The sequence below is a fragment of the Chelon labrosus genome, assembly GCF_963514085.1.
Source record: "Chelon labrosus genome assembly, chromosome: 21".
NCBI classification, from domain to species: domain Eukaryota; kingdom Metazoa; phylum Chordata; class Actinopteri; order Mugiliformes; family Mugilidae; genus Chelon; species Chelon labrosus.
In genome coordinates, this window is record NC_140354.1 from 9,629,215 (window position 1) to 9,651,687 (window position 22,473).

At 44.1% G+C, this 22,473-nt stretch overlaps 4 protein-coding genes across 4 annotated transcripts; 2 read left to right on the forward strand and 2 right to left on the reverse strand.

Moving 5' to 3' along the window:
- Nucleotides 1-448: 448 nt before the first annotated feature.
- tbl3 (transducin beta like 3) lies at nt 449-13,470 on the reverse strand. Its single transcript, XM_084570714.1, has 23 exons — nt 13,329-13,470; nt 13,167-13,218; nt 12,686-12,781; nt 12,252-12,299; nt 12,011-12,152; nt 11,840-11,924; nt 11,487-11,657; nt 11,288-11,363; nt 11,106-11,202; nt 10,778-11,001; nt 10,516-10,657; nt 10,005-10,063; nt 9,786-9,892; nt 9,563-9,698; nt 7,111-7,350; nt 6,955-7,025; nt 5,214-5,370; nt 4,747-4,805; nt 3,816-3,919; nt 2,633-2,704; nt 2,183-2,341; nt 1,709-1,802; nt 449-1,399 (listed from the first exon to the last, which is right to left on the reverse strand). The coding sequence occupies exons 1-23, from the start codon at nt 13,358-13,360 to the stop codon at nt 1,027-1,029; spliced, it is 2,796 nt and encodes a 931-aa protein (XP_084426840.1). The 5' UTR covers nt 13,361-13,470; the 3' UTR covers nt 449-1,026.
- Nucleotides 13,471-13,918: 448 nt separating this feature from the next.
- Nucleotides 13,919-16,385, forward strand: rnf151 (ring finger protein 151). The gene is made up of 4 exons (XM_084570715.1): nt 13,919-13,986; nt 14,499-14,668; nt 14,766-14,862; nt 15,634-16,385. Exons 1-4 carry the CDS (start codon nt 13,984-13,986, stop codon nt 16,099-16,101), a joined length of 738 nt encoding a protein of 245 aa, XP_084426841.1. The 5' UTR covers nt 13,919-13,983; the 3' UTR covers nt 16,102-16,385.
- A 497-nt stretch (nt 16,386-16,882) lies between these two features.
- rps2 (ribosomal protein S2) lies at nt 16,883-19,369 on the forward strand. The gene is made up of 7 exons (XM_084570089.1): nt 16,883-16,919; nt 17,224-17,361; nt 17,452-17,541; nt 18,260-18,367; nt 18,481-18,814; nt 19,068-19,159; nt 19,245-19,369. Exons 2-7 carry the CDS (start codon nt 17,227-17,229, stop codon nt 19,323-19,325), a joined length of 840 nt encoding a protein of 279 aa, XP_084426215.1. The 5' UTR covers nt 16,883-16,919; nt 17,224-17,226; the 3' UTR covers nt 19,326-19,369.
- Nucleotides 19,370-20,589: 1,220 nt separating this feature from the next.
- Nucleotides 20,590-22,473, reverse strand: ndufb10 (NADH:ubiquinone oxidoreductase subunit B10). The gene is made up of 4 exons (XM_084570213.1): nt 22,237-22,473; nt 21,829-21,967; nt 20,832-20,971; nt 20,590-20,730 (listed from the first exon to the last, which is right to left on the reverse strand). Exons 1-4 carry the CDS (start codon nt 22,382-22,384, stop codon nt 20,642-20,644), a joined length of 516 nt encoding a protein of 171 aa, XP_084426339.1. The 5' UTR covers nt 22,385-22,473; the 3' UTR covers nt 20,590-20,641.

The following is a 22,473-nucleotide window of genomic DNA, read 5'->3' on the forward strand; positions in this document are numbered from 1 at the left end:
AGTGGGTCAGAAGCTTCACAGCTTGCTCCAAAATGCGTCTCATCTCCCCAAGTCTTCATGCCACAGCTGTTTGTGATTCTGATAGAGCTGCAAGTTGAAATCCGTTAAGCAGCTGTTACATTATGCTACTGCCCCCAAACGATGTTGATGTTTTATTTGCATAGAGTGTGAAACTGAGCAGATCTCCAGATAGATCTGGAGACAAAGTATTTTCGGGTGGTTGCTCGCGATCAGATCGCAGAGAAGCCATTAAAATAACAAAGTCTGAACGCCACCTGGCACCAAACCCTATGGAGAAAAAAAACTAAGCAATGGTCGGTTGGTTGTTTCGCACGCTGCAAAAGCTGCACGATATGCCGAACCACAGCTTTGCCAAAACTATGAGGAAGGGAAAAAAAAGACCAAAACCTCCAGTCAACCGACTCAACTGCTTGTTTCCGATAAGCAACTGAGTTCTTTCCAGGTAGAGATTGGGTCATGTTTTAAAACCTTTTGTGTGCACATCTTATTTTAAAACGCTGTTGATCGATTTATCAGAAATGCAACTTATTTTAAATCACAAGCCATTTTTATTTTATAAACATTTGTGGTCCAGACATTAAAAAAATAATAAATGGGTACATAAGGAGAGGTGTGGGCTGCAAGTGGAAACTGCGTTCTTGCCGAGCAGGTTGATCAGGTCTATGCAACACTGCACAACGGCACAGTGGTATGTGCTGTGGGTGAAGAGGACCGTGTCACAACGCCTGAATGTTTATGCAGCTATTCATTCCTGCAATCTGTTCCATCGCCTCTTTTTCCTGCCTGGAGGCTGATGGACTGATGCATAGCTCTGGTGCTGGCACAAGATTGAAAGTCTTCAAGACCCAGCTGCTGAGAAGTGGGCCAATCGTCTTTATTGTAATTTCACACCTGTTTCTCTGTCTCCTGCAGCGCTGCCACGTATCATTCAGGGTCACTAATGGTCCGAGTTCTGAAAACTTCTCCGCAGAAGTGAGTCACCCGTGTTCAGCTTGGTGATTTCTGTCAGCTAGCGAAAGTCTGGCGTTGAGCAGTGACGGAAACCGGGAGACGTTTCATGACTTCTACCGTGGTTAGATCATTCTTATCGTCGCCTTCCACGTCTTCCTCTTCCTCTGAGCTCTCCTCGCTTCCCGAGTCATGGTTCCCGTTTTTCAACTGCCCGTTGCTGGTGGAGGCTTTACTGGTGGCACTGACCTCATCAACCTGCTCTACGTCTTCAACGGAGCAATTTAAGTCTTCGTCTTGTCCGCTGTCACTGTCGTCGCCTTCGTCTTCTCTCTCTTCGCTGCTGATGTCCCTTTTCTCCTTGTCAATCACAAAGAAAGGTTGGGTCTGGACCAGAGGAGTAGTATCCATGTCTTCACCTTGGTCCATGCTGGACAGGATAAAGCAACACGGATTAGATTCATAAAACAATACACATTGATATATGCAGTGAACGCCAGCTGACATTTACATTATCCTGGCTTCATCTGCCGTAACAGATGCAGAACTAGGATTGGATCTCAAGTGCATTTTAGTGCACTGCCCACTTGAGATCAGATCGCCCAGGATCAATGTTAATCCCAGTGGGGCCTCCGCGTTGTCAGGTCAACACCAGAAGTCAACCGACAGCGTGCACACCAGCCCGAATGAGCTGAACCAAACGAGGAAGGCGAGACCAGGTTAGGTAGCTCTCTCTCACCTGGATGGTGCTCCAGCCACTCTCATCTTCTGCCACATGTAGTTCAAGAACATGGATGCCTGCAGCAGGTGGCCAATCCTCTGCATGTGCCGCTCTGTGAGAAAGAGGCAGAAGATGAGTCCAACAGCTACTCTTGTTTCACTGGTTAAAGTTTTGGATATGAAAACTGATTTTTACACTCTTCGGTTTCTTTGTGAGAGTCTACCTGCAGGACTTGTTATGGGAAAGTTTTTAAAGTGGGGATTCAAAGGTAACCCTTTATGTTATACCGCCACAACTTTCCCAAATTTGCCAAAGTCTTCTTTGTAACTTGTTCAAATCTGTGCTTTTGCACTCTATGCAGATGATGTTGCTCTTTTTATGACCTTGCATTTCCCATAGGAATCCCAATGCATTTTTATGCATGCTTCTATTTTGTTATATCCAATCATTTACTGGTCAGTAATGTCAGTATTTTCCATGCCCTCCGCTGACCTGTGTATGGGATGAGGCCCTCCAGGTGTGTTCGGGCTCCCTGGTACTGCAGCAGCTCCTCGGGCGGCAGGTGTGTGAGGAGCACCTGGAGGACAGCCTGGGCATCCAGACAGTTCCTTGCGTTGGTGTTCCAAACCACACAGTAGCGCAGGAGCGACTCTGAGTCAAAGCAACCGTAACAGGGTCAAATATCGTACAGCAGCAAGACGAAAACAAAAGCAGGGTTCAAACAATAAGAGTTTTCCACTGACAAGCATTCTTTCCATAGAGGCTGCCAGTATTATGTTTGAAAGTGAGTCACTCTTTTTTTTTTTTTTAAAGCCAGCATGATTATGAAATGTCAAGCCTTTTTATCTGAGTCAATAACTTCCCATCATGATTAGGTAGCCAACATAGCGTATCAGGTGATTCTTAATGAAAAGGGTCCAAAGACGTCTTTGGGCATGTTACCTTTTTGATCTTGTCGAAGCTTCAGCACCGTTTTTTCCAAGAGCTCGCGGCTGTCCTCCTGCTGACGGATTGCTAGAAACAGCACAGGACAAGTTGATGTCAGGGGTCAGGCAGTAGCAGATAACCTTTGTTCATTTTCAGTTTTTATAATACCAAAATTAACCTAATTTTCTTGACAGGCAAATCAGTATTTTCCCAGATGACGGATAATGTGTCATCACAGATATGGACAGGTACACTGTTGCCTCATTTACGGCTGTCAATCTGGTCTATGTAGAGGCAAATGTGTGCGGGTACATTTTTGCTCTTGGCAATGCTCCCAATAGTACTGATATTACAACACCACACGCCCAGATGCTCAAAAACGCCCTTTGTGCATGCCTGCATTCGGATAAATGCAGTCATTTCAGTGAAAGCATGAAGCACATATGTGCTGTGATTACAAAACAACGAAACAAAGAAGGCATTACCTGTACCCATATACTAAACGACACGTTGTACACGTTGTTCCACCTGCGACAGTCCTGAGCGATGGCCTTGTCTACAAATAGATTTCCTTTGTGCATGCACTGGTTTGGATAAATTCAGTGTCTTTGACGTAAGCACGACTAGGTTTCACCAGATCATTTCCATTGTTGAAACAGGAGAAAACACAGACCGAACAAGAAAAATCTAAAAGTTAATTGCATATTTAAATATTATGATTTGGAGAAAGGATTTTCCAACTGCCACAATGTGACCGTAACTTCCTCGTTGCAATATAAAACGTTGGCTTTAATTAAGTGCAAGGATGTTGTTGAGCTGGTTCACTACATCCGTAACACTTATTATAGTATTACAGTATTATAAAATATTCTGTGTTGGCTGCAACGCCTGCAATTGTGTTTCCAAAGTAATCAGGGATATTTATAGCTGCTCATCTTCAGCTTTAAACTGCCACTGCATTCATTTGTTGTGGGAACTGAACAAAAGGGAGTCAAGGTGCAGAATCCAGGTGTTCGTTTAGGTGTTCGCAGGCTCGTTCTGAGGACAGGGTCCAGAATGAGAGAGGACAGATTGACGGCTGAGATAACCACAGGTGAAAACGTGAAGGACAGAGAGAACAGACACTGAACATACCGTTCAGCAGCTCATAAAGGACAGAGGAGAGAGACGGGGGGAGTACACCAGTAGAATGAAGTACCTTTGATGACAGTGAGCACAGTGTGAGGCTGGTCGAGTGAGATGGCGAGACCCAGGGCCTTCAGATATTTCTTCTCATGGAGCAGGTTCGACAGCTCCTGCTGCCTTTAGACGCAACAAAGACAAAGACACATGTTGATACGCACACAAAGACGCATGACCAAGATGCCCTGAATTTGTACAATGGAAAGTACAGTTCCTTGAAATTGGACTCCACCATATCTATAAGGTCTAAACTGCAGATCTTAAATGGCTCAGCTGAAGGAAGCCTCAAATTTCCTGTAAATCGTGTTCTCACTGATCAGATTACAAGTATCCGGCTGAAAACTGGCTTCTGTGTTCACACCTGACATTTTAAATGCGTCTGGATGTCCGACTACAGTTTTGTGCTCTGTATGCAAATCAACACCCAACATCATCCGGGGCAAAGCAGAATTTTGTAACCGCTTGTTGAGTGTGCATCATGACTTGCGTAGATGATACATATTTTGGAACAAGCTGTAAAGTATCTCACTGACTGAAATTATTGTTTATTTATTCATCACCACCCTGATGCTGGTTATTTTTGAGACCTGCATGAAGGTCAGATTCTAACCTGGTGATAGAGGAAATATGTAACTTAACTCCACGTGGCTACTTTGGAGAAGACAGCAACATGAACACACGGTTAATTAACCATATGCGGATACATTTTTTAATGACACAGTGTGAACACGTTCTGTTATTTCATTTGTAAATTGCTGTTTTGCTAAAAAACTTTTATAAGACTTCCATTACAAGTGGCCCAGACCCCCTCAATGCATCCTGGGTGTGTTCGCAATAGTACTTTAAGCTTGCGGATATGCTCAAGACGCATATCAATATCAGGTGTGAGCATGGCCGAAGTGATCCTTTCAGCAAGTCCAACAAAATAATCCATCTTTGCAACTTACTTGAGTATCTGATCCTCTTGCTTGGCCTGCTCTTCTGCAATCTCCTCTTCAGTCACATCCTAGCGGTGCACAAACAGAAAACTTTTGTTAACAATCAACCGCCCTGTTCAGGGATAAGTCAGAGTGAATGGTCAGCTAAACACAACCGGCTAAAAGATAAAGAAGAAAGAATATCTTGCTGAAGGATACTTTGTGGTCACAACAATAGAAACCTTTCGCTTACATCACCTCCTTAAACACTAGATGCAAATACTGAACAAAAAAGCATCGAGTACACGGTCAAGTGACAACCAAACACGGTGACACATGCTTATTTCCACACTGAGTTCTCTGTGTGTTTACAATTTCCAATATAGGTCTTTTAAAAGAACCTCAAGCTGCCATATAAATATTTCCATGGCCTTTTGATTGTCTCGACCAATCAGAAGGCCAACAAAGAGTCAACAGATCGGTCAAAACCTACTTACCACCCACACGGTGATATGAGAGTCTGCTGAGCCAGTCACCATCTTATCATCTTTGTGACTGGCGTGGAGGCCCCACACTTTATCCTGGTGGGCATCCAGTGTCTTCACGCACTCGTTGGTCTTTATGGTCCACAGCTTTACCAAACCATCTGAGCCACTGTGGAACACGATAGGGAAATACAGAATTGCGTTAACACTCCGCAAGACTCGCATGTAGGGAGTCATAAGGCGGTACAGCAACAGAAATTAAGATATATCTGAATTCTGAGTACACAAGCTGTGTACTGGGGGGCTTATACACATATTTCCATTGGTACAATGTTGCATTAAGCTTTGGTTCGGTTTGTGTTAACACTACGTTTTTGATTGGTCAAAATTTGGCAGAACATTTTGATTTCGGGAAGTCAGGAAATAACTTTGCATCGAAAATGTACGTTTAGTTTGATCCACGTAACGTGTGTTCTCACTGCAAACGAATCACTCTGGGAAGTGTTCTGAAACCAGTTAAAGAGGGTGGTCTCAGCTTGGTTGATTTGTTCGGGAATGGGGCGCGATTGTTGTGCTCACACTAGCCAAAACAAACAGACCTGGCAGGGAAATGCTCACTAGGAACTAGATGTTAGAGCATCGTTAATTCCATACTACTTGCCAATTTTAAGCAGGTTAAGAGTGTTAAAGTATATAAAAGTTGAAACAAAGATAATTCAAATAGCCAGAACTTTGTTTAATCAGGCAAATATGTAAATATTCCCAGGTTTATGCTTTTCAGATTTGGACCATGGACTGTATAAAGATGGACGACCGAACTGCTCCGCGAGAGTGAAGCTGAAGCAAGTAGAGCTCCCCCTGGTGACTGGCTGCAGTATAGGTCATAAGCTCCGCCCCCTCCATATTAGCGGATGGGACTTGGGCCAAATTAAAACACTAAAATACATGTTAAATATTTGTTTTCAAGGATGTTTTCTGTCTTTTTAGGTAGCTGATATAATGTTGATCAATGTTCAAGAGTCATTTTTTTGGATATGTTTCATTTTAGTTAGATATTTGACTCTATAGAAACAGGATGTGACATAAATGCGACTACCAGTTGCAATGCCAACCGCTCTGTAAAGCAGTCCAGAGAGACCATGAAAGTTGTAAAAATTTTCAAAACAACAACATTTCGTTGTAACTGGTGGAGGTAGAACAGAGCACAGTATTAGTTAAACGGGAACGCTTTCGGGCCGCACTGCGCAGATTCTGGCCCGTATCCCCGGGAAATTAGCGTCAGTTTGGCGTGTTTTGATGCGTCGTCTATATTTATACAGTTTATGGTTTGGACTAATAGACAAAATCTGAATCTGACATTTGAAAATTTAAGTATTAGTATGTAACTGATGCACACTTCACTACAGTGAAATGCACAAAGAAATCAGAGTAAGTTTGCCATGGATACAGATAAGCCTCTTGAGAATATAGCTTTGCTTTTGAAAGGCAGCTTTGTTTCCTTTTATTCAACCTTATAAGTAAACAAGTTTGACAAGCGATAGTTCCCTGAAATGAACCATGATAATCAGCCATCTGAGATAATACGATAAGCAGGACTCAGACGTTTTACAGACCGGCTTCCTTAATCTACAGTACAATGTGAAAATGCTGTTTCAAAATGAATTGGCCCATTTCGCTGCAATGTGGAAACAGAAATGACATCTTTTGTTAATATTATGAGGAAATGCCTTGCGTGAGAAGGAAGTGCGGTTACCTGGAGAGCAGCTGAGCGCCTCGACTCACAAAGATGACCTTGAGGACAGATGCATCATGGCCCTCGAACGTCTTGAAAACGAAGAGGGGAAAAAAGTTTAAAACTCTAAACGAACGACAAAAAATGACACGCGTACATAGACATGTTCCCCCTTACCTTGAGGCAGCTAAAGTCCTGCAGGTTCCACAGCTTGGTAGTGCCATCTGCAGAGGAGGTGGCCAGCACCTGGTCGACCGGAGAAAAGCAGACGGCCCAAACGCCGCGACGGTGGCCCCGGAACACCCCCAGCAGGGCCAGGTTACCGTCCCCCATCAGGGACCACAGCTTGGCCGTGCGGTCCTGGGAGCCCGTAGCCAGGAGCTTGTCGTTGGGCGACACTGTAACGCTGTTTACATCCTGTAGGGATGTAAAAAGGGACGAAGATGATGATATGAGGAATAATTTTTAACAGGTTTGGTAAGATCTAAGTTTAAATGAGTCAAGAGGATGTATTGAGAATTTAGATGGAAAAACAGGGCTGTTCAATTGACTGGAATGACTTGGAAACGTTACCGGGCACTCCCAATTGACAGATTGCCAACTCTTTTTGTATAATTGTTGTATTGTGCATCTTGAGAAGTGTGTACGTGCAGCACACAAAAACAAAACTTTACTTTCCAGTGACTTGCAAATGGTATTTAGATCCGGAAGTGAGCCAATGGGACAGATTTGGTTCTGCATTTCCTTATGAGAAGATTAAGCTTGGATACACGTTGTTTACATAACTTAGGAACTGAGTCACCGGTGTGTGAATTAGACAGAAAATGAGAAAAAAATAAATCACCTGGCTTGCTCAACAACGAACATTTTGAGCATTCCTATAGTTAACGGAGAGAGCATTATCATCTAGATAGTGATGGTTACATTGGGACTAAATAGAAAAACATGTTAAGTTATTTTTGGGGGGTTTTACGTCTTTGGTTGAAGGAGTAACCAGAAATGCAGGAGAGTCTGGGAATGACAGTCAGCAAATTGGTACGGCAAACTGATCCAACCTCTCTGGCCACTCACCTATGAGTTTCACGTTCACATGCATTTACACTCCCTCATCCATTATCAGGTACGCCTTCCTACAACCGGGTTACTTCTGAACCTTAATTCTTCGTGGCATAGATTCAACAAGGTGCTGGAAACGTTCCATTTTCACACGATAGCATCACACACCTGCTGCAGATTTGTCGGCAGCGCATCCATGATGCCAATATCCTGTTCCACCACATCCCAGTTTTGAGTCATGGTGCGTTATTGTGCTGGAAGTAGCCGCCAGTAGATGGCTTCGCTGTGGTCAGAAAAAGGGTGGACATGGTCTGCAACAATCTTTAGGTAGGCTGTGGCACTAAGGGGCCCAAAGTCACCGCCGCACCACTACACCACCACAACCACCACAGCCAGCCTGAATCGTTGGTACAAGGCAGGACCCAAACATCCGAATGTGGCAGCAGAAATCATTCGCAACGTTTTTTTCCCAATTTACGTTTGTCCAATTCTGTTGATCCCTCGTGAGTTTCAGCCTCGGTTTCCTGCTCTTATCCTTCATCTGGTCTTCTGCCGTCGTAGCACTACCGTGTTTGACGTGTTGCGCCTTCAGAGATGATCTTGAGTTACTGTTTTCTTTCTACCAGCTCCAACCAGTCTCACGGTTCTCCTCTGACGTCTGGTACCAACAAGGTTCTCACCCAGAGAACTGCCGCTCACTGGATACTTTCTATTTTACCGACCAAACACAATTGTCGCTTCAACGTGTGTTCCCTTGTAGAGTTTATTCCAGGCAATCACGTTATGTTGTGCGCTTGTGTTAGCAGCAGTGCATCCGGAGGGAAGGATTGAGCCACAGGCTTGACGTAAGCAATCAGTTTTCACAGATTAAAGAGCAGGCCGTGTGAAATTCAAACTGGCTGTTATTATAAGGAAGACTGGTCTCTCACTATTACATGAGAGAGCCTTTTGTTTCATTGCGTCAGCGAGTGACCCCGTTTTTCATTTAAATGCAAACAGTGACTAACCCTCCACAGTCCCGCTAAAAAAAGACTCCCTCTGAGTGTTTAGACAGCGGACAATGTAGTTGAAGATTAACCAGCGGCTACAACCAAAGGTTTGTTTTTGGCGATGAGGGAATTTTTGAACACAGCTTTGAACGCCCTTTTCCTTGTTCTTGCATTTTAACCAAATCTCCTTCATCAGCGAGGGCTTATCTAAGCGTGTAAACAAAAACGACTCACAAGGGGATCGGGAAAAGCCTGCCAAAAGATTTGTAGACGCATCCCAAATGTTGTTGTTGCAATGTCATCTCAGGGACCGGTTCCAATTTAATTTAGGGTTGGTGTATTTGCCAACCATATTATGCAAACCTAGAAGATTTTGACTCATATTTGGACAAAAACTAATGTCTTTTAGAATATGAAACTGTTTGGTTTGCTGTACTTTTCCAGCTGGAATTGGACCCTGTTCTTTGCAGTATACAAAAGTCTACAAATAACACCCACATTAGATTTTAATGCATGCACACATCTTCCTGTTATGCACGTTAACAGGTAAAAATGGCTGCAAGAGTTCCTGGACTGTCTTGTACCTTATCGTGTGCCTTCTCCGTGGTGCGGGCGGTGAGCTGATGGATGTCCGTCCCCGTCGTAGAAAGGTCTGCGGGTAGATCCCACACCTTCACGGTACAATCTTGACTACCAGTCACAATGAAAGACGCTTTCACCCTGGACACAAGAATCAGATTCACATTAAAGCCTTTATGGCACATATGCGACAAGTACGTGTGACAAGAAAACCTGCAGGAGAGCTACCTGGAGCAGGTGATGGAGCCCACAGCATTGGTGTGGCCGGAGCCCTGGGCCACACATCTCACCCGACCACTGTCACTGTCCATCTGCCACACACGCACCGACCTGTCCTAAAGACAAACGCACCAACGTGGCTGTTAGCTTTAATGTGCTTTAATGTTTCTATGTATGGAATGGTTTCTTCTTTGCATGTGTGCAGACTAATTTCTCCTCGCTTGTTACCTTGGCACAGCTTGCAAAGAGTTGGCCTTTTTTGAACACGTCCAACGTGAGGACAGTATCTGAGGGAGACGAACAGGAAAAAGAAAAAGAAAAAGGGGGAGAGATAAACATCCATCCGACCTGCTCGGCGAGTTGCATGTTAGCAACACAAAGACAAGAAAATTTGATTAGAAGTCTGGTTTCACTTCTGTTTACAGTCCTTGTGCTTTAACATTTCCTAGATTGGTACCTTTTTAAATATGACGTACGTTTGTATTTATACCTCATTATTCATTCATTTTAATATCTTTTGATTTTAATTTACACCAAACTTAAATTGTCCCAATAATTAGATTTCTTATGAAGTCCATCTCACTAAAAACCACCCAATCTAATTAAGGAAACATTTAAAACTCTGATTAAAACTATTTAAAGTCTTTGTACATCTACGCAGCGCGACTCTTTTTCATTGCGGTTCCGCTGCAGAAACTTTCACAACGCGTTCACACGCTGCCCTCTGCTGGTGACCGACCTGTGTGTCCGTAGAGGATCTGGCAGCTGTTGGTGAGCAGCTCAAACACCTTCAGCTGGCAGCTGTTGGTGGCCACCACGATGTGACTGTCGCCTTTGCCCAGGAACTTCACGTCCAGCACCTCGTCATTGTAACCCACGAACTGAAGCGGACGCACAAATTACGCAATTGAGTCACGCACACAGAAAGAAGTACAGTTCCCAAATAATAATCATCAGCACCGGATCTAAGTATCACACTAAGCTCTGGACTCTGTACTCACTTGCTGCTGTGTGGTGAGATCAGGCAGCTTGTAGAACATTATGTTGTGCTCTGCGGTGACTGTGGCCAGTCTGGAGGAGGCAGGCAGGTGAAAAAGGTAGGTGAGACTGCGGGGGTTGTCGTCGTCATTCTCTTCCTCCTCTCCAGAGGCGGGGGCGAGGGCGGAGGAGAGGGTCTGGGTGTAGACACACCGCGCCTTGTCGGCGTCCCACAACCTCAATATACCTGCACGGAAGATGGACGCGTTGGCGAGTGACGGCGATGTTTAAAGCACTAAATTTAGACTCGCGACGCAGGCGAGGCGCTTTAGGGTAATTTAAGAACCAAACCTTTGCTGCCAGCTGTGATGAAATGCAAGCCCTTGCTCTTCACCCCGATCTCAGATAAGTCTGTCTTCTCAGGCAGAAGCACAACGCCTTCCACAGCCTGCAGATAAAGACATATACAATTGAGGCTAAAGCAAGTATTAAATGAGTTTTTGTTATTCAAATAAAGGTTTGCACACTCTTACCTCATAGATCGGAATCGTTCTCTTCGCTTCCCGAGTTTTTAGGTCCCACACTGTGCAGATTTTATCTCTGCCAGAACTGCAAGCAAAGACCAGGATACAGTTACACGCGTTGGCATTCAGACGCACTCACAGTACTTTACTTAGTACTACTTAAACGTCAGCCCCATCCACTGCGTCTATAACCCGGGCTGCGCCGTACCTGACCATGGTGCCGCCGTCCAGACTGAAGCTGAGGGAGGTGACGGCGCTGTAGTGGCTCTGCAGCACGCACACGCACTTGCTGGAGCGCAGGTCCCACAACCGAATGCCGCAGTCCAGAGAGGAGGAGAAGAGCTGCAGCCGTTCTATATCTGGGTGGAACTGGACCAAGCTGCAAAGACACACAAGTAGTGGAAGCTTTTTGTGATTTTACTAAATCTACTAAATTTCTCCATCTTCATTTGTAATATTAAAGACCTATAAATCTAGAATTTCCAATGAATACGTAATTGTCTGTATAGTATCCATGTAATATTATTTCTAAAAAGCAAGGGCCAAGCTGCGTCCACTTACTGCACGACACCAGACGACCCTTTCAGGTTGTGAGTGCAGTACTGCTTCACCACGTCCCAAACCTTTATGGTGCCGTCACAGCCCCCTGCAAGACAAGGCGGAACACCGTAAACTATGCGACGTCGAACATTAAGGAAGAAGCTGATCGTCGTTAATTACGCCGCAGCCGACCTGTCGCCAGTAGGGTAGAGGTGGGGTCAAAGGTCATGCTGGCAACAGGAACCGTGTGAATTGCCCTCCAGGAGCGAATGCAGGTAGCCTGCCTCCAGTCCCACTGCTTCAGCAGCAGAGCCCTGCTGGCTGTCACCAGGAACTGTGGGACGGAAAGTAAAGACGTATTTAATACCGTTTCACAGACGTATGCTGAAAAAAACACAACAGTAACTGGAAATCTGTAACCACACCATCTTACCTCATCATCGCTGCTGAGCGCAAATGATGTGATGTCCTCTTGATCGTCCTTCATGGAAAATTTTGCCAAACAGGACAAACAAAAACAAAAAAATGGAAATGCTTTCATTAGCTAGGTCACATTTTAGATACTTTTATATATATATATCATCAGCACGAGGACCTATAAAGTTCAAGATGTATTTCCTTTGTGATAAAGGGAAGAGAATGTCCGTGGGTGATATCATATCACTCTACCAAAAATACATATAAAAGAAATACCTAAATCATGACTATAGCACCACTGTCTATCAAACACGTTATCACAAGTGATATTACATTTTTAACTTCCAAATAAGCTCTTCTCTCACTAGCCAGTTCATTAAAGTTAGAAAATAAATACGTTCTAATATAACAGTCGTGCACTAAATCCCCTTACAACCAGACTGCACTCACATGCTCGACACAGTGAACGATCTTCCCCGTGCTGATCTCCAAAACATTGACACGGGATCCGCATGTGCAAAAGATGTAGTTCTCATCTTTGCTGATCTGAAAAAAAAAAAAAAAAAACAATACACAGAGAGGTTAAAGGTCAAGTCGAGGAGCTGTAGTGTGCTTATCGCTACTCAGCTTGTGAAAACAGTTGCATTACATTTTATATAACTCTGAAAAATTTGCCAATCACATTTTGGAGCTGCCCTTCACAGGACAAGTGGTTATAAAAGATGAAGATGAAGACATTTTGGAGCTTGCCCCATACTTTGGACAATAAATCAAGGCATTTTGACCTCTAATACACAACCAAGTATGCCTCCTAGAAGTCTCAACCTTATGACAATGTGACATTTCCATAACGTCTCTCTTAAAATGATATCAAGTTAGCCCAGCAGGTACTACACCCTTATACACTGACAAGTCAGAGCAGACAACGCACCTGCACTTTCCCTCCTTTGTAAAACGGCTCGATCTTGCTGGAAACGGCATAACTGTAAGAGAATAAGAGAAATATCACAGTGAAACGAAGCCACCTTAGCCCAGTTTGCGTTAGCCCGCTAGCAACACCTGGACGTCCGCACGTGCGATGCGCCAAACTCACTTCGTCTTGAAACGGAGATTGGTATTCGCCATCTTGCTCACGAGAAAAGCCAAAAAACCCGAATAATTAGACGCCACGGGCAATGTAAATAACTTATTCCTCGTCACACACGTTGGCTACAGCCAAAGCGTCCATCCCGCATGTTGATAGCCGAGTCGCACGCATTGTACGTCATCGACACACATCGGAGCTGTGATTGGCCGGATTGTTATTTTATTTTTGTGAACTGTCAATGTTTTCAGCCGATGCAGAAATTAAATGTCTGTCAATAAAACATAACTTTTAGCTTGTGGAAGTTTAAAGTAGCGGTATTAAAGTGTTATTTGAGTAAAACAAAAGCAATGAGTGTCATTGTTGTCAAAATTAACTCGTGAAAGTTATCTTTTACAGCAGCTGCTTCGGCACCTTTTCATTTTAAACGTTTGACGAGCTGACCCCGGTCGAACAGCAGGGAAAGGACGCCGCCTTTATCCGGCTTTCTTTTTATATAATTTACTGTTTCCATTTGTCCGGGGGCCCTCCTTCATGTTGGGTCAGGAATGTTCATGTGTGTGTGTGTTGTATTGATAACGCAGGGGTGTGTTCCGTGTGTGACATGTGAGAGGATCGATATGGAGTAAACCAGCGCCGGGAATGGAAAGGAAAGGAGTTTGTAATGGTGAGTATACGGCAGCTTCTCTTTATTTATTATTCATTTATTTTTATTTAATATTTGTTTCTTTATATGCTTTATTTCAATTTTTCCCCGAACAAATGTACGTGTGAATTTATATCCTTAATTTTGGAAAAACTACTTTCCTTAGTCGGTGAAGTTTATCATTAGTTTGGCCTTTAAAGAGCTATAATAATATGAAGGCATATTAATTATATAAGCTATTTGAATTGGGCTAAGCAAAAACACCATTAAGGATAATGCTGAACACATAACATTTTAAAATTATCTCGTGTTTTGAAATCGTTTTGGCAAAGGTATTGTACTTTTTCCAATCACGTGACTGGTCATATGACTTTCCAGAACAATTCTGTTTTGTTGTCTCTTTTCTTCACGTTGAATACACTGTAGTTAGGTCGCTGTCACAGCCTGCATCTGCCGTAACTTTGCCCTCTCTAATTTCCTTAATGACGGTTTAATCCGGATTAATAGTTTGTGTTTACATTGGCCAAATCAAGGCGGACCCAGAGGTGTCAACACAGAGCGGGGGCTATGATGTGGAGCTGTTTGTGGACGCTCCAGACTACGACCTGATCTGCACCATATGCCAGGGGGTCCTCAGGTGTCCTGTAAGAGCGGCATGCCACCACATTTTCTGCAAGAGATGCATCTTACAGTGGCTAAAAAGGTACAGAATGCGCCAGATCAATGCCACCGGATAAGTAACACCATATGATTAACTGTGATAGATGCCTAATGACTCTTTGTTATTCGTCACTTCACAGACAGGAGACCTGCCCCTGCTGCAGGAAGCCGGTTAACCCGAGCCTGATCTTTGTCATGTTCAAGCTGAGCAAATCTATCGGACGCATGAAGATCAAGGTCAGAATCAGGATCATCAGTTTGTTTGTCATGTGCAGCCATAACACAAAGTCAACAATGCAATGAAACGATGTGGACGAGAAGAGCCGCAGTGATAAGACTAGAATATGAAATGTGGAATCTAGAACGTGGACTGTTCTGGAATAGAACAATCTCTTCTGAAATCTAGAATATATACATGTTCTATTCAGAAATAGCTTTACCTATTCTGGAATGTAGAACACATCTAGAATACAACAAGTTAAATATAGCCCTATCCAGTATTCACAAACATAGAATAAATCAACTAAGATTGAGTTTTAAGAGATATTTAGTATTAAAGAAAAAGGCAGTTTCGGTGTGGGATGATCGTGTGCCGTATGTTGCAGCATTGCACATCGTCGGTGTGGCGTCAGACAGGATTGTGTGAGTAATCAGATCATTGCATACTGAGAGGCCTGGTGGTAGACGGTCGTTCCAGTTCTTTACCACTCTCTTGTGGTGCTTTCTGGCTTTGACTGGAGCGGTTCCCATGTCACGCTGTAACGCTGTCAGCAGGCTTTCAATGCCGCACTTGTGGAATTCTGTGAGGCTGCTCGCGCTCGTGCCAAGCTTCCTCAGTGTCCTCAGGAAACAGAGCTTCTGGCAAGATTTCCTGACCACAGTGCCAGTGTGTAGTGACCACGACAAGTTGTTTGTGGTCAATGGTCAGAACCTTTAACCATTTAATGATGACTATCTGTCACTAGGAAAGCAACTAATGATTATTTTCCTTGCAAACTAATCTCCCAGTGTAAGAACGAGATCCGCGGCTGTGATGAGACCTTCTCCCTCTCAGAGCAGTACTGCCACAGCATGAGCTGCCTGTACGAGCTCATTCCCTGCCCGTACCAGGGATGCAGGGCGCAGCTCCTCCGCAGGGACCTGGAGACCCACGCGCGCCACTGCGAGCACTGGCGCCAGCCCTGCCACATGGGCTGCGGCACGATACTCTCCCACCGCACCCAGACTCAGCACAACTGCTACAAGCAGCTGAGGCAGGAGTACGAAGCCAGGCAGAGGAACCACAGGACCATCGCCACGGCCCTCCAGAGGAAGATGAGGAGGATGCAGAGCACCATGGCTCACATGAAGAGGCAGATAGGGCTCATCTGCGAGAGCCTGGAGGTGATGGACGATCTGCACGAGGTGGAAGAGGAGGACCTCCTGGAGAGTAGCGGCAGCTCCAGCGGGACTCCTAGTAGCAACAGCAACGGCTGAGGGACGAGTCAGTGTTACCGGTTGGCTACTGCTGTGTATAATTTCCGCATGTGTTTATTTCTTTGACGCTTGTTATTTAATATGTGGGTAGGTATGGATTTAGGGAATTTCCAGCAGCTTTGTAAATAAAGTATTTAACATCACACAGTTTTCCTATTTGCATCTGATCTTAATATACTTTTGAATTGTATTGTGTTATACCAGCACACGTTTCTATTGTTTTGTCAACCCCATTTTAAAACTGCATCCTCCAAAATGATCATACACTTGAATTACCACCTTTCTTACACGGTTTCAACGTAAACTGAACACCTTAGCGGTTATGAATGGGGGATTTAATGCAGGAAAGTGTCTATTCAGTGTGCTGTGACCGCTGCATACTCTATAAAATGTATCAGGGCTAGCTTAAATTAATTAAAACAAATATAAATAAAACAATAATGCTATTAGCCCAGGTTCTGAATCAGAATCAGATTTATTGCCACATATGCTCACTCATACAAGGAGGTTGTTTGGGTATCCTGTGCAATAAACAATATAAAATACACAAAGAATACATGGTTTGCTTTAAAATAACATATTTGTATTAAGAGCTTTTCGTATGGATAAAAATTACAAGCACATCAGTAGATATTTCATATTTTAAATCAGACTCTACTTATATTATTTCAACAAAAACAAGTTTTGAGTCAAATGAAAAAGCTGCCAGTAGGGGCGCTAGTGAGCACGTTATTTCGTGGAGGAAGTATCGCGATAACACCTTCCACATAAAACCCGGCGGAACCCTTTTCGGGCCTTCTTCCTGTTTTAACAATCACGTAAGTTCCACGGCGAATTTTTCAGTCCGATCAAAATCCTACATTATCTTAAGCATCGTTCAACAAAACATACCGGTTTTACCTTTAACATTACATATAGATATGTTAATTTAAATTCTGACACGTATTTAATGTCAGATTTGAACGAAATTTTAATTATTGTGTGTGAGTTTTTGTCCGCGAATATGGCGGCGATTCTCGTGTCGTGTGTGGCACAAATGAAACGGCTGGTTTTGCCAAGTTCTGTTGTTTTTTAGCGACTGAATTTGAATGTTTTTTTTAATATTGTATTTTTTCTTTGCAGCAAATGGCGGACGACGCCGGTGGTAGAGGAGGTTTTCGCGGAGGTTTTGGCGCAGGTGGCCGCGGCAGGGGCCGTGGACGCGGGCGAGGCCGCGGCAGGGGCCGTGGTCCCCGCGGAGGCAAGTCCGAGGACAAGGAGGTAGGTTTTTGACGTTTTGATATCTTATTTCATCAACATATATATATATAATTTATTGTGGCTTAACCGGGGTGCTGTTTCCTCTGTTAGTGGGTGCCCGTCACCAAGCTGGGCCGCCTGGTTAAGGACATGAAGATCAAGTCCCTGGAGGAGATCTATCTGTACTCTCTGCCCATCAAGGTGAGCATCACGGCAGTAATAAGACATATGGGCTAGTACATTAAGTTTAAATTAGCATGGTATTCACACATTTCTCCCAAATTGTGCTTTATGTTGCTGTAATACAGCAGCTTCACAATTACTAAACACTGTTCAAAAGGTTGTTATTGAACTGTCTGATCATTTTAGAGGATGTTTGCGGTGCGGTTAAGCTATTGAATTACACGTTACAAGTTTATTTAGTACATCTGTTACCTACTGACAAACTAATACAAACTTGTCTGCACAAACTTTAAATTTTGTTTCTACAAATCGCACTCTCCAAAACTAATCATAGCAGCTTTGTTTCAAACACGCACTGAATACGTTAACCTTCGTGAAGCGGAGATACATTGCAGAATGCATTTTTTCTTTGCTAGTGTACCCAATGAACTGGCAAGTGTAGGCGACCTGAACATGTCATTGAGTTTAAAGGTGCAAATACAACAATGGGGATGGGAAGAACTTATCATTTGCTTTTTAAATACTCCAAAATTAGAATTGTACACTTAGTTTATGGATGTTTTAATCCAATCTAAGGTTGGCACAGTGTATGTCTGAAATTCTTGCATGAATGTTTTACAGCTTATCATGCATCACCCCTTGAGTTCCCCTGTCTACAGACCCCTAACATAAAGATATTTAGCTTGAAACCTCAACTGTCGGTCATAATAAACTAATATAATGCTTTTTTTTGCAGGAGTCTGAGATCATCGACTTCTTCCTGGGTTCTGGTCTGAAAGACGAGGTGCTGAAGATCATGCCCGTCCAGAAGCAGACCAGGGCTGGTCAGCGCACCAGGTTCAAGGTGAGCGTTATTAACGATAAAGATGTTTTTGTTTCGTTTTTTAAAAATAACACTATCCTGTTGTGCTTTTGATGTCTAAATCTAAAGTTGGTGGTGTCCATCTTTGTTTACAGGCCTTTGTTGCCATTGGCGACTACAATGGCCACGTGGGTCTGGGGGTGAAGTGCTCCAAGGAGGTGGCCACGGCCATCCGCGGCGCCATCATCCTGGCCAAGCTGTCCATCGTCCCCGTCAGGAGAGGCTACTGGGGTAACAAGATCGGCAAGCCCCACACCGTGCCCTGCAAGGTGACCGGCCGCTGCGGCTCTGTCCTGGTGCGTCTCATCCCCGCCCCCCGCGGTACTGGCATCGTGTCCGCCCCCGTGCCCAAGAAGCTGCTCATGATGGCCGGTATCGATGACTGCTACACCTCCGCCAGAGGCTGCACGGCCACCCTCGGCAACTTCGGTAAGATTCTTCTGGATGTCCTGGTCTGTGTACTGTTTTCTCCTTGCTCTGCTCAGCTTCACCTCTGCCGTGGTGTAGTTGTCGTTATCAGGAGAGAAATAAAAACGAGCATTGCACGGCAGGAAGACGTTTTAGTTGTCTTCTCTGTTCCCCATTTTGGTGCCCAACAATTTATTTATTTTTTTTTTTTCCTCAACGAGACTGCTCCCCTTCTGTATTCAGCACCTGCTCATTTTCTTCTTCCCCTCCACAGCTAAGGCCACCTTTGATGCCATCTCCAAGACCTACAGCTACCTGACCCCTGATCTCTGGAAGGAGACAGTCTTCACCAAGTCTCCCTATCAGGTCAGTACGAGCCCAACGAAAACGCCTTGTTTTCTAATATGTAAGGTTTTATTTATCTAACCTGGCTCTCTGCTTGTTGTTACAGGAGTTTACTGACCATCTGGCCAAGACTCACACCAGGGTGTCTGTGCAGAGGGGCCAGGCTGTCCAGGCCGCTACCTCCTAAACTTTTTGTACAGAGAATTGTTGAATAAACATTCGGGAACACCACCTATGTGTACTGTCTTGTAACGTGTGCTATATGTCAGGGAAAAAGATGTGTGGCTCAAATGTCTAAGATGTGCCAGTGTGATCAACTTGGCATGTGACTAAAAGCGTATACAGGTACAGCTAAAAAAAACAATGGAATATTGTGAAAAAGTTCCTGACCTTCACACTTCAGAAAGTGAAACTCATTATCCAGATTCATTACATGTAGAGTAAAATATTTCAAGCCTTTATTTTGATTATAGCATACAGATAATGAGAATCTCTATCTGCTGGTGTTGGTCCACTGTCAATGCAGTCATCTACCAGGAAATTTTGGAGCACTTCATGCTTCCTTCTGCTGACAAGCTTTATGGAGATGCTGATTTCATTTTCCAGAAGGACTTGACACCTGCCCAAATTACCAACGGTACCAAAAGCTGCTTCAGTGACCATGGTGTTAACTTTGCCCGACTGCCCAGCACACTCGCCTGACCTGATCTAGAGAATCTATGGGCTGTTGTCGAGGAAGGTGAGACACCATGACGTGAAGGCTGCTATCAAAGCAACCTGGGCTTCCACTACACCTCAGCAGTGCCACAGGCCGATCACCTCCATGCCACGCTTCACTGATGCACTAATTCATGCAAAAGGAGGCCCAACCAAGAGTATCTTGTTTTTTTTTTGTTTTTTATCTTATGTAATCTAATTTTCTGAGCTGCACCTGTATACTCACCAGTTTCTTGGGTACATTAGTGAATACAAAATGCACTACAACAGTCCTGCACTAATGCTGCATTCCAGAAAACTGGGAGGTTTGAGGTTTGGAAAAAGTGCTCTTGAAGCCGGAGGTCCTACTAGCAAAGTTGGGGCAAATCGATCTACCCTGACTTCACTGAGATGCAGCAGCTTGATGTCACGGAACAATGGCAGTGCCCATGGAAATACACACCGTGAATGTTAAATGCATTTTATAGTCTAGTAAATTATGTATTTTTTATTTTTTTTTGGTCATACTAGTTTTATTACACAACATTTGAGTGAGGATACATCTACCTCAATGTCGATCATTGTCAGTGACTTTGGAAGCAAAACAAATATCGCGGTCGGCCACGTTTGTTGTTCATGTTAAACTTAAATACAGAGGGCTCAATTCAACCGTGTGCATTTCAGATGTAGTTTGTAGTACAGCTTATAGTCAAATTGAATTTCATGTAGTGGAACATTCACACACTGAGAAAACATCATGTACCACATAAACTTTATTTTACAATTATTACATAAGACAGAACCTTTTCAAGCACTGTTGGCCTCAGCTGCCATCATTCGTTCTTTTTGCTTCATTAGACATTTTCTTGCGTTGGCGTAAGCTCCCAGGTCCTCGTCTGAAAAAACAGGCAGGTCATGAAGCAAAGACATCTAGTAATGACGTGGCTGTAGTTCATCAGTGTCAATCGATGCTTAAAGATTTTAAAACACTACTTACAGCGGGACCGGAAGGCCTTCGTCACCTGGTTGAACTGCTGTATATCCTTGGCACAGTTCTGCTGGTAGCTGGCCCCTTCTCTCTGCTGGCAGGCCCTCACACGCTCCTGGATCACCTTCACGATCTCCTGATCCACTTTACTGAAGAGTGACGGAAACAACGACACAGGTTGACACTCTCGTCGCTTTCAAAAAGAGTCGCTTTCTGATCCACTTTCAAGAATTCCCATTTCTGCAGAGAGGCTGCAAGAACATCTTGCCCCCAAGCCATTAGGGCTTTAAGACTAATAAACTAAATGGTCGCCTTAAGTTTTTCACCCATATCTGGTCAAATTCCCAAATCCTAGACCTTAAAAAGCTGTTGTTGTCTACTGAGATTTTCATGCAAATCCATATCTAGGGTTTTAAAAGTCTGAAAATAAAAGTGAGCAGCAGTTTTCTGAGCAAAAATGCCTTGTCGATGTCAGAAGAGCATGGTCAGACTGTTTTTAGGTGATAGAAAGGCAACAGTAAATCAAATAACCTCTTGTTCCAACCTAGGAACGCAGAAGAGCATCTCTGAACGCGCAACACGTCAAACCTTGAAGATGATGGGCTACAGCAGCACAACAACAACACATCGAGTTCCACTCCTGAACAGGAAACTGAGATTACAATTCACAAGCGCTCACCAAAATCAGGAAAAAAAAAGAAGATTGGAAAAATGTTGCCTGGTCTGATGAGTTGTGCAACATTCAAGACTTTGAAATAAACAACAAAAAGGCATGGATGCATCCAGATTTACATAATGGATGTGACAAATCTATCATGTCAATACAGACCAAACTCTCATGGGAATGTTTCCAGCACCTTCCTGAATCTGTGCCAGATCGAGACATAAAGGTCCAACAAGCAGGGTGTACCTAATGAACTGGCCGGTGAGTGCATTTAATGGTGGTCCCGGGTGTGCACAAGTGGCAGCAGGGATGGATGAAGCTTATAATATGTGCTTTACTCACTAGTCTCTCCTCCACTGCATCTCCGCCTCATAGTAGCAGACGTAATCTCCCTCCGTGCAGTCAATCAGGTCAGGAACACGGCGGAAGTTACGGTGGTAGTAGACCAACTTATTCTTACCCCGAATGCTGTCAATGGTGTCTGGATGAAGATGGAGACAAAGGCACAGATCAAAAAACTGCATCAAGGCCATGTTATGCTGGTCCAGCGAATAACGCGAGCTAGTATAACATCTGAATTACAGTGCGCACGCTGCACAGCTTCTTCTGGCCATTATTGACAAAAAGCAACCATTTACAACTGATTTTGTGTCGTGTTTTCAATTTAAATAAGCCAACAATATGTGCATACAGCGCCACTGCATAGCGGTGTTGATATGCTAAGCTGTTAGCCGGGTTAGCTCCGGTTACCTCTAAAGGTGGTGACAGGAAGGTCCACGGCGTAATAGAAAGCTTTAGACAGGATTATGGCGGGGTCTGGCAGCGCCGTTCGCTTGTCTATGGCCGGGGTCTGCTGCGGCGGCTCCGGGTAGGCTTCTTTATCGTAGTCTGCAGGCATTTTGCCTCCCTTTTTATCCAGCAACCAGAGAAATCCTACAACACGACCTCGACAGCTCTCCTCTGGAGGGGGGGGCGCATGCGCAGAAG

Bases quoted from the DNA above. Each gene is read 5' to 3' on its own strand.
- ndufb10 (XM_084570213.1), bottom strand. From the start codon at position 22,384: ATGCCTGCAGACTACGATAAAGAAGCCTACCCGGAGCCGCCGCAGCAG. The intron at 21,968-22,236 runs GTAACCGGAGCT...ATCTTCATCCAG, and splicing joins TCCTGTCACCACCTTTAGAG to ACACCATTGACAGCATTCGG. The intron at 20,972-21,828 runs GTGAGTAAAGCA...GTCACTCTTCAG, and splicing joins ATGCAGTGGAGGAGAGACTA to TAAAGTGGATCAGGAGATCG.
- tbl3 (XM_084570714.1), bottom strand. From the start codon at position 13,360: ATGGCGAATACCAATCTCCGTTTCAAGACGAA. The intron at 11,658-11,839 runs GTAAGTGGACGC...GTGTCTTTGCAG, and splicing joins GGGTCGTCTGGTGTCGTGCA to CTTGGTCCAGTTCCACCCAG. The intron at 3,920-4,746 runs GTAAGTTGCAAA...TTGCGTCTAAAG, and splicing joins CAAGAGGATCAGATACTCAA to GCAGCAGGAGCTGTCGAACC.
- rnf151 (XM_084570715.1), top strand. The intron at 14,669-14,765 runs GTACAGAATGCG...GTCACTTCACAG, and splicing joins ATCTTACAGTGGCTAAAAAG to ACAGGAGACCTGCCCCTGCT. The intron at 14,863-15,633 runs GTCAGAATCAGG...CTAATCTCCCAG, and splicing joins TCGGACGCATGAAGATCAAG to TGTAAGAACGAGATCCGCGG.
- rps2 (XM_084570089.1), top strand. From the start codon at position 17,227: ATGGCGGACGACGCCGGTGGTAGAGGAGGTTTTCGCGGAGGTTTTGGC. The intron at 17,542-18,259 runs GTGAGCATCACG...TTTTTTTTGCAG, and splicing joins TGTACTCTCTGCCCATCAAG to GAGTCTGAGATCATCGACTT. The intron at 19,160-19,244 runs GTCAGTACGAGC...TTGTTGTTACAG, and splicing joins TCACCAAGTCTCCCTATCAG to GAGTTTACTGACCATCTGGC.